Source organism: Ahaetulla prasina, chromosome 2 (assembly GCF_028640845.1).
Source record: "Ahaetulla prasina isolate Xishuangbanna chromosome 2, ASM2864084v1, whole genome shotgun sequence".
Lineage (NCBI taxonomy): Eukaryota > Metazoa > Chordata > Lepidosauria > Squamata > Colubridae > Ahaetulla > Ahaetulla prasina.
This window is the reverse complement of record NC_080540.1, coordinates 108,608,370-108,625,529: the sequence shown is the minus strand read 5'-3', so window position 1 is coordinate 108,625,529 and position 17,160 is coordinate 108,608,370. Positions and strand designations below refer to the sequence as shown.

General features: G+C 39.8%; 1 protein-coding gene across 1 annotated transcript in view; it reads left to right on the top strand.

Annotated features, from left to right (window-relative positions):
- The first annotated feature begins 5,223 nt into the window (after positions 1–5,223).
- Positions 5,224–17,160, top strand: part of KCNIP1 (potassium voltage-gated channel interacting protein 1) — a 428,926-nt gene continuing 416,989 nt past the window's right edge. Inside the window, exon 1 of the mRNA XM_058167874.1 lies at positions 5,224–5,426. Within this exon, the coding sequence (XP_058023857.1) occupies positions 5,366–5,426 (61 nt within the window). The 5' untranslated portion in view covers positions 5,224–5,365. The remainder of the gene's footprint in view (positions 5,427–17,160) is intronic.

The following is a 17,160-nucleotide window of genomic DNA, read 5'->3' as shown; positions in this document are numbered from 1 at the left end:
TGTCACCAGAAGAGACCTTTCATGAGACTATCAAGTCTAGGCCCTAAATTTATCTAATTGCAGTGCTTCTTCAGTTACAGTTACTTCCTTGAGCTGAAGAGCAGTGGAGATTTGGATGAAACATCAAGATAAAATTTGCCAAGGCTGTAAACTGAGCTTTTACAATACCACATGTTGGTGCAGTACAATTATATTTTGGGTGCTGGGAAATACAAATGGTCTATGGGCAGATAGATCCTAAGCAACAAGAGACAGATGGCAACTAATGTGCTCCCTGCTGATGTTCCTTCTTTCACACTAAAAGCAATTTGGAATAAAATAATAAATGATAAGAAAATTAAAAATTAAAACCTCTATTTCAACCGGTAAATTGTCTGCTGTGAGAATATAGATTGCCGTTACTAAGCGTTAGCCATGAATGAAACTACAGAAACAATTGGCAGCTTGATAGGTATGTTCCTGCTCTGCTTGTCCTTCATGATTTGAAAGGAAGTTGAAAGATACATTTCTTTTTCCTCTTTTAGCTATTCTTTTGGCCTTTGCCAATTTAGTCATCCCCATAGCTAGATTTCTTACCTTTTTTTAAGGATGACATCTATATAGTTAACCACATCATAGTGTTAAACTGTGCGCATGAATCATAATGAGTTAAAGTTATACATTTATTTATTTATTTATTTATTTATTTATTCATATTTTTATACCGCCCTTCTCCGAAGACTCAGGGCGATGTACAGCCAATAAAACGACAAAAATCCCAACAAATTTAAAATACACTATCAAATTTAAAAAACTGATTCAATCGCTGTAACTTAAAATATTAGCTAAAATTTATCAAAACTAAAACCTTGGTAAAAACCCTATTAAAACCCACTAAAAACCCCATACTAAAATCAATCAGGCCATCCCCGCTTGGTGAAAAAAGAGTCTTGAGTTCGCGCTTAAAGGTCCGGAGATCAGGGAGGAGACGGAGTCCCACTGGCAGCTCATTCCATAAAGCCGGGGCCCCCACAGAGAACGCCCTTCCCCTGGGGGCCGTCAGCCGACATTGACTAGCCGACGGCACCCTAAGAAGACCTCCCTGTGGGCGCGCACTGGATGTATCGGACAATGGGAGGTAACTGTCGGCAGCAGGCGGTCCCGTAAATATCCCGGTCCAATGCCATGGAGCGCTTTAAAGGTGATAACCAACACCTTGAAGCGCACCCGGAAGACCACCGGCAACCAATGCAGCCTGCGCAGGAGAGGTGTTACATGGGAGCTACGAAGAGCTCCCTCAATCCCCCGCGCGGCCGCATTCTGCACCAGTTGGAGCCTCCGGGTGCTCCTCAAGGGGAGCCCCATGTAGAGAGCATTGCAGTAATCCAGACGGGAAGTGACGAGGGCATGAGTGACCGTGCATAACACGTCCCGGTCCAAGAAAGCGTGCAATTGGCGAATCAGGCGAACCTGATGAAAAGTTCCCCTGGCGACGGCTGTCAAGTGATCTAAAGACAGCCGTGCATCCAGGAGAACGCCTAAATTGCGCACCGATTCCCTGGGGGCTAACGATTCGCCCCCCACAGTCAGCGATGGAGTAAGCTGACTGTGCCAGGACACTGGCATCCACAGCCACTCCGTTTTGGATGGGTTGAATCGGAGCCTGTTGTCCCCATCCAGACCCGATACGTGACCTGGGAATCATAAGAATAATTAATCACTGACTTTTAAGGGCCAAGATTATTATTCAGAGCTGTGCTTTTTACACCCCAGCCCATTCTCAGAAGAGATAGTTCTCTCTTAACATTAACATTAGCTGCTTATGCAGAAGAAAAGACAGGTTATTGATTTCTTGTGAGGTAAATTTTGATATGTATATGACTTATCCAGAGACAGCTTACTTACTCACTCTATTCCTTTGGTGGTTGTGATCTTTGGTTACTCCCTTCTACTCTCTTTAGTGCTATGCTAACATTTCTTTTACCCCTATTTCTTTTTGGTTATTTTGGGCAGCTTAACAGAGAACAATTTGTGTTTACTTATTTCTTTTCTTTTTCTTAGAAGAAAAACTTGATAAAATTCTCTTTGGTGGGATATGGAATGGGTGCACATCATGCACTTTTATGAAGTAGCTAGGATTGTCTCTAGTAGTCTACGGCTCTGCATTTCTCAAGTTTCAATTAATTTGCTAGAAAAGATAGGGAAAAGGAACTCCTTCAATGGAAGTTGAAGGAGCTTTATTGAATTAGAAACTACCTTGCCCCAAAGGAGGCTGAAATACAATCTTCCTGAGCATGTGGCAGAGAATTGGAAGCTCCTCCTTTTTTTTCCCCCTTAGGAAAGGCATTAGAAATAGGAGAGAAAAATCTATTGCAGTTCAGCTGCTGGCGTTTTTGGAAACATTTACTTGGCTTTCAAGCCTTCTTTACTAATCGCAGATTAAACTTTCATCCTATTTTAGATAGTGAAATCCATGTTGTATGTACTATAATTAGCATTGCCAGTTGCCTCTGAAGTTTGAAAAAAAAAAGTAGATATTTGAGAGAAATATGTATTGTTCCACGTAGGTGAATTGCTATTCTAGCAATTTTAGAGAACATTAGAGATGTTAGAGATGTTAGAGAACATTAAGATTCTACAAGTGAATAATATTAAGGATAAATATTACTGTTATTTATTGGGCTTTGTCCACATATATTTGTTACTACATTGCTTCTGGCAAATTAGGTGAAACAGCTACAGACATTTCAAAGAACAATAGAAGAGAATATATGTAGCTGAATTATGGAGTCCTTTGTGCTTTCTGAGCTTAGTTTGCTTGTAGATGTTTCATTATATAATTAGGTCACATCATCATTGCTAATTAGTGTTGGATTTGGTCCCTGTAACTTGCCCTGCCTGTGTTGGTGGGAATGTGATTTCTCCTTGGTAGTGCCTTTATTACAGTATTGTTTTCTGATTGTTTGTCTGGTGTTAATCCCTGTTTATCTGTCAGAGGATATTTCCTCGTCTGTTGTTGAATTACAGATCTTAGTTTGGTTTCTGTCATCATGCCATGCAGAGGTTAGACGTTTTATCCTTAATGTTTCTATAACACTTTAAATCATAAGAAATCATGCCTTGACCATCTACTTTTATATAAGTCTTTCCCAAATTAGGTTTCCTCCAAATGGATAGATTTTCAACTCCCAGAATTCTAAACAAGAATCCCAATTTACAGAATATGATCCTCACCAGTGGTTTGCCTAGCCTAACATTTGGCATCTAGAGAAATATCACATTAGATTCTGGAGCCCAAATTTATAGCTTGCATGAGCACAATATTGTAGTATTGCTTGCTAGTAGATTGGTTAACTTTTTACCTTTTTAAAAATACACTTCTTTTGGTTCATGTAGTTCAGGGGTGTCAAACTCATATCATCACGTGACATTTTGGGACTTTTTCCCCCTTTGCTAAACTGGACATGGGTGTGGCCAGCACATATCCTGCCAATGGGCCGCAAGTTTGACAGCCCTAATGTAAATGAACAAAATCAACATTTATGGGCCATCATCTCCCCCACAATTTAATCATGGATTTTACTCACACCTTATGGATTTGTGCATTTTTCAAATGGATTTCCATTTGCTCTGCCTTGTATACTATTGTGCTTCTTCAATTCTATTGAATTTTAGATATATGATAATTTTAGGCATGTTTCATTATTTTAGACACATTATGTAAACCTAAAATAAAGAGCATCAGGAAATCCTAAAACCATGTAAAACCCAAATATAATTTGAGGGTGGGTGGTCACATCTTAGTCATAAATTCTGTGTTTAAGCATTAATTTGGCCTATCTTTTAGTAGTAGGAAGCGTCACCCTGAAAGGATGGAATATTAACTATGCTGAACTGGTTTTTTTTAATAATAATTATAGCCATTTTGGGCCATGAGAGGAAAAAAACCCATAATAGTACCATTATTAGAGCCAATCAAGATGACATAAAACAGTGGGCCAGTTTTTGAATTTCCCACACCTCATTATTGAGCCAAGTGTTATAAAAAGCAGCAGATGCAGAAGAACGAGAAATTAAGCCAGGTGCTTTAGCCAAAAACCTTTTTTTTTCCTTGTTGTGAACTCTTTAGCTCTCTCTCTTCTTGGGCATCAGAGTTCAGATCTAAAATCTGCTTTCTTAAATTCTGGTAATTCAGAGAATCTTTGTATCCAAGCATAGGCCTTTTCCTCAAGATAAAATGCAATAATTATGTTGCATAATCAAAGCGTGAATGATTATTCTAACTCTACTACTTGGACCCTGAATTTTTCCTGGCATGTCTCCAATTTTTATTCTTATTGTCAAATGATCAACATATGCAATGTTAGGCAGCAGTTGACTCTGCCAGTGTAATCTACTTTCCTTTAAACTCATGGACATAATCCAGATGAAGAATGATGGTGTATGACTGACAGGAAAGATGGAGGTTGCATTTCAGTTGTGAATAATAAAAAGAATGGATTTCAAAATAAGGATAATCTTTCATGGAATTTGTCCATTTTATACTACTGAATTTCCATTCTATATAATTTGCATCCACTTTTGCACACCTTGAATTATCTGCCAAATGCATTTGCGGTGGAGATATCTCCGGTACACAAAAGAACTGAATTGGATGGACTACAGCCATAATAAGGTTTATTAATTTTTGTATTCTGATTGAAACAAGTTGTTGCCTTATGTCCTGGCCTTAGAAGATTTTAAGACAGAATTATTTCTTGCTCACACTCCACCCCTGCCCTGTATGAGACTGTTTAATTACCAGGAAGGAGGTTTATGCAGAACCACAACTTTGACATCTGCTTCTCTCTTATTTTTCATTCAGTAAGTTGTCATTCAGTCATTCACTCACTGATTATTGCTCAAGCATCCCCTGGAGACCTTCGCCTCGCCATCCCAAGAGGTAGTTTAATCTAGAATGCAAAAAGATTTATTGATGCTTTCTCTATAGATCTACAAGCTTCTGGTTGCAGCCATAAAGGAACGAGAGGAAGAATTAGCCTGTGTGTTTGTGTAGCTCTGCTCCAGTAAATATTTTGATGCATCTGCTGCCAGCACTGGTCTGAGGGAATCTACCTAGCATTTAAATTTTGATGGCGAGCTGTTTTGAATAATAAGAGTGCAGCCGGCTGTGAGTCAGTGCATGTGTGTTGACTGAAGGGGGAAAAAAATCTAAAAGCTTAATGCCTGCTGAACGCTGAGCTGCAGTGCTTTGCTTTTGCCACCACCACCACTCCTTCTCCTCCTCCTCCTCTTTCTAGTAGATATTCCAAACTGATTTTTTTTGTCTTGCTCACTGAAGGGGAGGAACAAAAAAATATAGCCCCTCACCCAAGTAGCAGTTGCAATGGGTGCTGTAATGGGCACGTTCTCTTCTCTGCAAACCAAACAAAGAAGACCCTCGAGAGGTAAGGACCGTTCCCCCTCCTCCTTTCCCCCAGGTGTTATTAGTGAGGATTCAATGTTACCCCTTTTGCTTTAGAAACCGAGGGGATTAAAAAAAAAAAAAAGACCGAAGCATGTGCCACTTGCAACTAACACAGCGAACGCCGATCGTTTGGAGGAAATTTGCAGCAAACGATGAAAGCTAGCATGCGTCTCTCTCTTTCTGTGTATGCCTGTTTCTGTGTTAGGAGCTGCAGAAGGAAGAAAGGGGGTAGTTTCCTTGGGGTCTTCGTTGTGGTTGTTCGGAAGAGGGAAGGTGTGCCTAAAATGTTGTAAAGCCAGCATACAAGCATGTGTAAGGCGGAGAACTAGAGAGGTAGCCAGCTGGGCAGAGCAGTTGCAGAAGAAACCTGTTTACTCTGGGTCCCATGCTGTGTGTGTGGTTCCTGAGGGGTAGCATCAACACAGGAAAAAAAAAAGCATTTACCAGCTGCCTTTGAGGATCACTTTAAAAAAAAAAAAGAGGGGGGGAGACATTACTTCTGAAAAAGATGTGTAAGAAATGCTGCCGTGGATGTCAAATGTTTGCCTTTTTTGGAGAGGGAGGGAGAGAAAAGGAGTGATAGATTTGCGGAGCAGTGGAAGTGAGAGAGCAGTCAAGCAAGCAGCATTTTAAGCTCGCTCTCTCACACCCCAATCCTTTTTCAAATCCAGAAATTGGCAAGATTTGTATATAGCATGCTAATATTCTGTTAAGTGTGGACTGTTTAGGAGAGGGTGGCTTTTTTTAAACCCATTTCCTTACTGGTATTAACACCAGAGTTGAAGAGAATTGGGGAATCCAAAGTTGGGAGGCTCACTAAGGGGTAAGATGAAAGAAAACAAGTTGTACAAGATGGCAGTAGGTTTAATTTTGTTTTGTTTTCTAAATCAACTTTATGTGTTCAGTTCTCTCAAATTGGCTCTAGAAACAGCATAAAAATGCAAATGTTCCATGGACGAGGCCGTAGAGTTGTGGGTAGCTTTTTAAAAAGTAAGGTTTCTTTTTGTGGGAGAAGATCAGTTCCACTGATCTTCCAATGGCAGCGATGGGAGAACCAGTTTGTAGATCCACATTCATTGTGGATTGATGGAATAAAGAAGTGTAGTGTGATGGAAGTACAATGACTAAAAAGGTCAACATTTCCCCAGTCAGAAGTCCTTTTTTAGATTTTTGGCTGCCATCCTTCCCACAACTTCCTATATCCCACTGAAGTCACCAAGATTTAAATGGCTTATAGGTATCCATGTTTGCTGCCCATGTTTTTTTTTCATAGATACTAGTGTGAAGGCAATTGCTAAGTAATACTTAAGAGTATCTCAATCCACATGTTAAACCTGTTGAGGTGATAGGAGTACTTTAGAATTTAGCTGAGCTTTACTGAAATAAATTCACTTGATATATACATAATACTTTGCATAATTTTACTAATTGTTGATACTAAAGACCAAGGTAAAAAATAAATGCTGTTTATTTTTCTGCATGCAGGCTACCATTCTGATTTAACCTGAAATAGTGGAGGATTTTTGAGTTTGCAGTTTTCTGCTTCCACCATTTTACAACAGGTGGTCCTATGGGGAAGGAGGAAACAGCTTGAAATGGCTGGTGACTAGATTACTTTATTAATACTTATTCATTATGAATATTTGACCTGGGGGGGGTAGTGATTCTCTTTCAGCTGTATCATCAGTAATTTTCCTTAAAGTCTTTATTTAGCAGTGTTCTTGGAGATGCAGTTTTAAAGCTGAAAATAATGTTGGGCTTTCCTGAAGTCTGGGTTATTATTTTTTGTTGGTTTTTAAGTTTCTAAATAGATACTTTGCTTTGGTCTCCAAAAGGGGTGAGTCAGGATCTGTGGATTTTTACCCCTTTCCTTACATTTTTCTAAGGTGGCCAAGTTACCTTTCCTTGCTCCATGTCTTTAAAGAAGTCCAAATGTTGTGCAAGCAAGGCATGTTTGTCTCTTGTCCTTATCCAAATAGGAGCCATAATGCTTGCCTGGGAAATAAACTGCAACAGCCTAGCTGTGTTCCCATGTGGTGTGACCCCTCTTAACATAGGAATAGTCCTGAAGTTCTACATGTCCTACATGACGTTGTTGGTTACAGTAGGGGAAGGAGAGCCCTCGCCTGCTTTCAAACACTTTATGGCAAGAACTCCAGGGTGATAAGCAGTCACTCTTAGACTTCATGTAAGTGGAAGGACTGATGGAATGAAATGGGGGCTTTTCTTTCAGCAGTCAACAAAATTGAAGCCAATTAGCAGATTCTAAAAATCGTCCATTGAGAACAGTTTGCATGAACTAAGCAAGGAAGTAGTATCACTCTCTACTTTCAGACTGCTGCTTCACACTGTGGAGAACAACTAATGATATGTTAAATCTTAGCTGCAGTTTCTCAGGAAGCCCGTGCTGAGAAAATATTTCATTTTGTTTCCTGCTGCAAAAATATAAAAACACCAGCGCGCTTTGACATTCCATGAATCCCATATATTCACTTGTCTATGTCAGTAATAATGTTCTGGAGGCCTTAGCAGCTGATTGACTGTAATGAATGTCAGGTTTCCCTTTTACATGAATAGTGAATGCTGGGCGAGGAAACTATAATCAAATCTATTCTTCTTAATCCCCTGCACAATAGGTAGCAGGTGCTATTACATTGTTGTACAGAAAGAACTTTATATTAAAAAAGTCCCCAATCAACACCCCATTATAGATGATGACTAGCATGGCAATTTTGAAGATTTTAAGTGGGAGCATCCCAAAATTGTTTTGTTTCAAAGGCAAGGCATTGCTCATGGTAAATGTGTACTCCTATCTCTTTAGTTTTCAGTGTACATGAAAAACCACATAACTTCTTAAACTTTTCTTGTTCAGCCTGCTACTTATACTAGAAGCTTTTGCTAAGATTTGCTTTCAGAAGTTAGTGTGTATAGGTGTGTGTAGGTGTACACAGAAACAATTTCTAAAAGCAAATATGGTCCTCAATTTATGACCACAATTGAGCCCAAGATTTTATGTTGTTAAGTGAAAAAATTGTAAAATGGAGTTTTGCTCCATTTTATGACTTTTCTTGTTCCATTTAAATGAACCACTGCAGTTGTGAAATTAGTAACCCAGTTGTTAAGTGAATCTGGTTTCCCCATTGACTTTGCTTGTCAGAAGGTGGTAAAATGTTCACATGATCCTGGGACATTGCAGCCAAGTGAGTTGTCAACCATCCAAATGTAAATCACATGACAATGGGGATGTTGCAATGGTCATAAGTGTGAAAAATGATCATAACTCACTTTTTTTCAGTGCCGTTGTAACCTTGAATGGTCAAAAAACAAACTGTTGTAAGTAGAGAACTACCTGTATCTATACAAACACCTACATACATATGCATGCATGCAGACATATGTACAGATATACTACTTTTAAAGTGTTGGATAATAAATGATAAATTGAGCCTCACTGCTACATCTCTGAAAAAATATATTGGTCCAAAGCACACAGACACAATTGTTTATGCATTATTTCCATTTTTTCCTGTAATTTATCAGAAAATTGTAAATTCTATCCTTTTCTAAGTTTTGATAAGAGGTTATGAGTTGAAAGGTTAGATTAGATGAAGCAATAAAATTATATATCTCTAAATACTATCTGCTGTATAATGTAACAGCATGTAGCTATCCTATCCTTGTACATATCATTATTTACATTATAGTCAATAGTTTAGGGTATATACATGTGACTACAAATTCAAATGTGAAATATAGATGTATAAATTATCTTTCACCCAAAGTGCAAATGCAGTTCAGAAATCTCAGGAAATATGGATTTAATAGCTTGAACACATTAAAACCATTTTCTCCTATTCAGAAAGTTGATCTTACTCTTATTATTTGATGATTGTGATTTTTTTTTTTAGAATTCTGTTTTGCAGTTAAAATAACGAGAATGTGGGTACTTCAAAGCCTAGGGAAACACTGTTATGTTTTCTAGTACACCTGAAAGCATTTTGGGCCCTTGTAGGAATTTACTACTCAATGGCTTTGGTCAAACATAAAACACCCTTCCCAAAAGGTAACTGTCGAGATTTTTCTTCCCCAAATCCCCTTTAGAACCCTTTGCATACTTCTCCTAATCTTTATTAATGGGCTGGAATCACTTTGCTGCAACCACTTAGCATTTCTATGTTAGAAGAATTTATATAGAATCCAAAAGCACTTGGGAAATAAAGATGATGCTGTAACTGGTTCTTTGCGTTATATCATATCAGTTTTACATGTATTTAATTAATATTAAAAATAGAAGTTAGTATACATTTATACTGAACCAAAGCCAATACATTGTTAACACTGTATATGTGCACCAACCTAAAAATGGAGACAGGTCTAGGCCAGTCTAAATAATGCCACATCTGAAGTCACCTCTGTGAAAATGTTCCATAAATTATCTGAACCCAGAAAAGGGACATTTATAATGAGAAGGATTTTATAATGACTTCATGTACTTTGGCTTCCTTCCAAGCCAAATCCTAGTGTAGTTGTCTAGTGGAAGCCAAAATACATATTTATGCAGAAAGGGCCAATGTCTATGTTTTGGTGGATACACACATTTTATTGTACGTGTGAGATTTAAAAGGCATCCAATTTCCATTTCTTGGCAGGATTCACTTACTGTGTAAAATTATTAAATTGTTGGTTTCTGGCTTAATGTGACATATGAATTTATCCATTATAGTTTACCAATAACGTTATGAACTATGTCATTATGGCTTATTCAATAAACAAGTATTTAAAATATCTCTGCTTATTGTTATATGTAACTGAAGCTTTGGTACCTAATAACAACAGCAGTATCACATTGTTAAACACTTTAGAGAGACGTTATTTGATATTTATGTATTATGTGTGCACATTTATATAGTAATCTGAACTCTTTAAGATCAATTCCAACTGATGAGAACTCCTCCATAACAGTAAAGTCCCACATTTCATTCTTAGGAAAACAATAAGTATGAATGATACATATGAATGATAAATTTATTATTCATACTTATTGTTCTGTTGAGTGGCTCTCTTCAATCGAAAATTTTATTTCATCTGGATAAAATTATGCAGCGATCATTGAACTATAAAACTAAATCTTGGGTATTGTACGCTTGTCGGTTGGTGGGCTGATTTTAAATGATGCTCCGTTTAAATTAATTCATGGTTCTGCATAACAAGAAATGTTGTCAGATTGCACTTGTCACCATTGCTGTTACAGTGTTAGACTTGTAAAATCGTGCAGTATTTGCAACTAGAATTTGTAAATCAAATAATACTTGACTTTTTTATGTGACAAACAAGGCAAACAAAAAGGAGTATACCGGCAAGCAGTTGCTGAGTTTGAAGAAATAGGATGTTTGTGAAATTTTAACTCGAGGTGAATGGAACCAGTCTTTGTGATTATCAGTCTCACCCATTACTTAGGAAGAAGTTAGAAATAATATTGCTTTTAACTGATATTTAGAAAGTTCAATAAAATTATTCTTTTTGTTCCTCCATATCCTGTATCAAAATAAATTACAACCATGGAGTTATGATTTCATTTCTTATCACTCATTAGGGATCAACACAAATAGCTTGTCTGGTTCATTAAGCTCCAAGGCTGAGAAACATAGGGCATTTTCATGAACAATGCACTATGGGATCGAGGAGATGTCTTTTATTTTATTTGATTTATATAGTCACCCATCTCACATATGCGACTCTAGAAGGCTTACCATAAAATAGATAAAACAAACTACATAATATAAAAAAGAAAAATACATAGCAGTCAAGCATTACAAAATGACTATCCCACAAAGTCAAGAGATCGGCTTACTATACAACCAGGGCCAGACATAAAATTAATTTTGGGCGTTGCAAAAGGTCAGCACAGTCAGGGCTAATCTCAGGAGGAATTATTTTGGGAATTTGTTGTGATATGAATTTAATAAATTATTATCTTCCAAGGACAGGCGGTATGGCACAAAAGGGCCTCCTCCTGGCCCCTGCCAGCTGACATTCCTTGGCCAGTGGCAGCTGGGACCTCCTGCCAGAGTGGGTGGGACTGGTAGAAGAACTGGGGATATATATTTACATGTTTTCTTTAGTTCTTTGGTTCCTCTTGTTGCGAATAGATGCAGCCAACTTCCCACAGAGGGGGAAGTCTTAGAAATAATCTGTTTTCTTTCCTTGTCTTTCTCCAATATTATATTGCAACTCTTTTTCACATTATGACAGAACAACAAGTAAGCATTATGTGCTCTCAACACTGCCAATGCATAAGCGCCTGAATTCAGAGCAGGTGAGTTAGAAATGTTTATAGACCTGAATATCCAGTGAATCTGAGCAATAATTCATATTTTTCCCATAAGCAAGAGGGGAACTGCAATACCATTTGCACACTCTTACAGCAGCAGTGTTTCTGGAACAGCAGTCTACTATTGCTGTTACATCGATTCCTTTTGATATTTCTTGGAAGTATTTCCTAATTGTTACTAAATAGCGCTTTTAAATTTTGATCTTTTTATTTTTTATTCAAGTTTTTCTAATTGGCATTCACAAAATCAGATCTTTGTGATTTCCATAAAACATTTTAGACTGAAGAATACATACATATCCAAACTGAATGAATAAGACGAGTTGAAAGAATCAAATGTATGGCCTCTAATAAATTTGGAAGTGATTTTCTGATCAAAGATGTCAAGCATTACTTCTGACGATCACAGCTTTTTCAAAAAGTGTGCAATACACAAGCATCCTGAAATCAGGAACTGAATCCTTCAAAGGGTGTCAAACTATCTAGATTAGCATAGTTTCTTTATCCAATTATTATAATCTAATCTGTATTAAGCATCAATTTTTAGCCTCATCCATCTTGAAGCACGCAGGTGTCCAATAGAGTCATCTAGCCAGAGGCAGTTCACTTGGCCAAAAAAAAAAATCAATGTGAAAAGTGTTCCTTATAGTTATAAAGTTGGAAAGGCACATTGTAATTTATTGGTTTGCATCAGCTATCAAAGATTAAATCCTGTTGCAAAATGTCCAATTTAATAGGTGTCAAGTTATCAAATACTGAAATAAAGTGTTACGAGGCCTCAAGTAGAGATAACAAACCAACATTTTGCAACTATTTAACCACTCCAAATTTCTGGCAAGTTTAATATCAATTTCAAAATTCATAATAATTGTTACTTTTAACATTCATTTCACTACTCTGGAAAGCTTTAAAAATGGAGCAATTGCATCCTTCAAGTCTAATCTTTGTGGCAGAGAAGATAGCCTGCATTACAAGAAGCTGTTTCGCCAATATTAGCATCTGTTCTCAAATCAATGATCTGGGGACTGGGAAACAGAGTTGTGGAAACTATCATGTACATCAATTCTGTGAGAGACCATCCAGTTGACATACTTTGCAAATATAATAAAATTTGCTCAGCGCAGCAGATACTGTTACGAATAACAGAGAATAATACTAAAGTGTGGAATAGGTCTTGCTTCTTGCATCTTTTATAAAATTTTATTTTTCTGGTAGAGGCAGCTTTTAGTCATGGCTTTGTTAAAGTTGATAGGGTCTTCCAGGAGTTAATTACTTTGGACTCAGTCTAATCTGGAGATGGGCAAATAGTCATTGGAGTTCCTAGTTTATTTAATAGGAAAACTATTTGAGTACAAAAAAAAAAAAAAGCCTGTCACTAGGTAGTACAAAATAAACCCATGACCCATGATAGGGAAAGAAGGCAGCTTTAAGTCAAAAGGGTATAGAACTATATTTTTATAGTTAGCATTCTGTTAAATCCAGAGGGAAAGAATGAGACCATCCACGAAAAGACCTTTGACTGCACTTCCCTTTTAAAGTAGGCTTTCTGTTTGTTTAGAAGCACAATTTGTACTTGTGGGTGGGAATTCTTCTACCCACGATTTAAAAATGTATGAAAAGCAATTACTGGCGGAGTGTTCTAAAAAGGAAGAACTGGAGCAAGAAAGAGAGCACTAAGGAACAAAACTATAGAAGGAAAAGAAAAAGAGTCCAGAAATGAGATTTGTAGTACTACTAGAAGTGGATAAAAAAAATGTACTCTGGATAATAGCAGGAAGAGACAGAAATCTGAACTCCCATCTAGTTATCTAGACTTTTACAGGCCTGGTCTGGTAGCTTGGGAGAGATGAAATTCAATTTTGAAAATACCCTTTTTTTCTTATAGAGGACTGTTTGTAGCTCAGTCTTGGTATCAAATTTAATTCAAAATCATGTTCTCAATATGAAGTGAAGTTGTAATAAAGAGACTGCTAATATATGTCCCTACACAACTTGGATTAGGGAGAAGAAAACAAAAGATATTTTTTGCTATGATTTCCACCAAACTAGATTCAGTGTAGAGTGTAAAAAGTTAGTGTAAAAAGTGTAAAAAGTCAGTGTAGAGAGCTGGCATAAATGCCATACACAGCAATTTATTCCCCCTCCCCCTTTTAAATTTGTATATATTAAATTTCATTACAACAACAATGTTTTATAATGTTAGTGTTTATAACTGATTGATACGATCTTCTCAAAATTTCTGATTGCCTTTTCAAATATTTATCACTTGTATAAAATCTATATTCACATCTATCACTGTCTATTTTACTTGATATATAGTCTTTTTCATTGTAATAGTTTTTGATAATTGCATTCTTTTTTTATTCTTGTTGGCAACCCAGAATTCCATTTGGTAGATGAGCAGCTATTTATATTTGTTTAATAAATACAAATAAATTAATTCATCAATGATGACTTACATCAAGGAAAATGAGCTAGAGATACTGTACTCTATACATGCTCATATTACGTATAACAATAAAATAACAATAACAATAAAAAAGGCATGATGTATTAGCACCCAAGTTCACATATAGGAATTCATATCTAGCCACAGAAAAAAAAATAGTCACAGAATATCCTGCCCATCCTTAGTATTGAAGCTGATGAAGTTCCTGAAATCTCACTGGACAGTTCTTAGAGAAACATTTCCAACTTGTATGGCCATGGCAAGTCCGATGCTACCTCTACACTTAGAGGAGGAGTAAGAGGATTCTAGCATTCAGAATCTAGAGGTAGAATCAGATTCTAGCAATCCAATTCTAGGCCTTTAGAAATCCAGCATTGGATTTCCTTGGACTGAGGCTGAGGGGATAGAAGAAAAGATTGGATCTAAATTTCTGATTCTCCTACTGTAATCCTCTGCTGCCCATCATATCTCTTTTTGCTACCACTGCTATGATCTTCCCCCATTTATTTTCATCCCCCACAGGGCCTCTCCCATTCTCACTGGTGGTACCTAGTGTCTTTCTGCTATCTTGCCAAAGTTACTTATTTATTTATTTATTTATTTATTTATTATTCGAATTTATATACCGCCCTATCTCCCAAAGGACTCAGGGCGGTTCACAGGCATATAAAACATCAATATCAATATACAAATTAAAATAATCCTTAAAAAACTTATTCTAGCCCAATTATTAAAATAGAAATATAAATATAAATATAAATATTAAAATCAATTTAAAACCCTCTAAATTTAAAATCTAAGCCAGTCCTGCACAGATGAATAAATGTGTCTTGAGCTCATGACGGAAGGTTCAAGGTCAGGAAGTTGACGGAGTCCTGGGGAGTTCGTTCCAGAGGGTGGGAGCCCCACAGAGAAGGCCCTTCCTGGGCGTCGCCAAACGACACTGCCTAGCTGACGGCACCCTGAGGAGTCCCTCTCTGTGAGAGCGCACGGGTCGGTGAGAGGTATCTGGTCGCAGTAGGCGGTCCCGTAGATAACCCGGCCCTATGCCATGGGGCGCGTTAAAGGTGGTCACCAAAACCTTGAAGCGCACCCGAAGGCCACAGGTAGCCAGTGCAGCCTGCGCAGGATGGGTGTTATCACGGGAGCCACGAGGGCTCCTCTATCACCCGCAGCCGCATTCTGAACTAACTGCAGCCTCCGGATGCCCTTCAAGGAAGCCCCATGTAGAGGCGTTGCAGTAATCCAGGCGAGACGTCACAGGCGTGAGTGACCGTGCATAGGGCCTCCCGGTCCAGAAAGGGGCGCAACTGGCGCACCAGGCAAACCTGGTAGAACGCTCTCCTGGAGACGGCCGTCAAATGATCTTCTAGAGACAGCCGTTCATCCAGGAGGACGCACCCTCTCCATCGGGGCCAATGACTCGCCACCGATGGTCAGCCGGATTTAGCTGACTGTACCGGGATGCCGCATCCACAGCCACTCTGTCTTGGAGGATTGAGCTTGAGCCTGTTTCTCCCCATCCAGACCCGTCGGCCTCCAGGCACCGGGACAGCACTTGATAACCGTTGGGGTGGTCGGTGTGGAAAAGTACAGCTGGGTGTCATCCGCGTACAGCTGGTACCTCACACCGAACCCACTGATGATCTCACCCAGCGGCTTCATGTAGATGTTGAACAGAAGGCGAGAGGATCGATCCCTCGGCACCCCACAAGTGAGGCGCCTCGGGGCCGACCTCTGCCCCTGTCAACACCGACTGCGACCGGTCGGAGAGATAGGAGGAGAACCACCGATAAACGGTGCCTCCCACTCCCAATCCTCCAACCGCGCAGCAGGATACCATGGTCGATGGTATCGAAAGCCGCTGAGAGGTCTAATAGGACCAGGGCAGAGGAACAACCCCTATCCCTGGCCCTCCAGAGATCATCCACCAACGCGACCAAAGCCGTCTCCGTGCTGTAACCGGGCCGGAAACCGGACTGGAGCAGGTCTAGATAGACAGTTTCATCCAGGTGCAAGGAAACTGATATGCCACCATACTCTCTACAACCTTCGCGCGGCGGGTTGGAGACCGGACGATAATTACCTAAAACAGCGGGTCAGGAAGGCTTCTTGAGGAGGGCCTCACCACCGCCTCTTTCAAGGCGGCGGAAGACACCCTCCACCAAAGTAGCGCTCGTAATCGCCTGGAGCCAGCCTCGTGTCACCTCCTGCGTGGCCAGCACCAACCAGGAGGGCACGGGTCCAGTAAACATGTGGTGGCATTCAGCCTCCCCAACAACCTGTCCATGTCCTCGGAGCAACAGGGTCAAACTCATCCCATAAAATGTCACCAAGACCACCCTCAGCCGTCTCACCCGTATCACGCAATCTTGGTCCAAACCATCCCGAAGCTGAGCGATTTTATCGTATAGATAACCGTTAAACTCCTCAGCACGTCCCTGCAGCGGGTCATCCCGCTCCCCTGGTGTAGGAGGGAGCGGGTCACCCAAACAGGGCGGCTGGGCGGTTATCTGCCGATGCAATGAGGGAGGAGGCGAGCTACGCCTCGCTTCCCTCAATGCCACTAGGTAAGTCCTAGTATAGGACTTCACTAGTGTCCGATCAGCTTCTGAACGGCTAGACCTCCAGGAACTCTCTAGGCGTCTTCTCCGGCGCTTCATCCCTCTCAGCTCCTCGGGGAACCAAGGAGCCGGTTGGGGCCTGCGCCGGGTCAGAGGCCGCAAAGGCACGGCCCGGTCTAAGGGCCCCGCCGCGCCCGCTCCCAGGCCGCAACAAGTTCCTCCACCGAGCCGTGAGCCAGACTCTCAGGAAATGGCCCAAGCTCCGTCCGGAACCCCTCCGGGTCCATCAGGCGCCTGGGACGGAACCAACGTGTCGGCTCCGTCTCCCTGCGGTGGTGAATGGCGGTCAGAAAGTCCAGGCGAAGAAGAG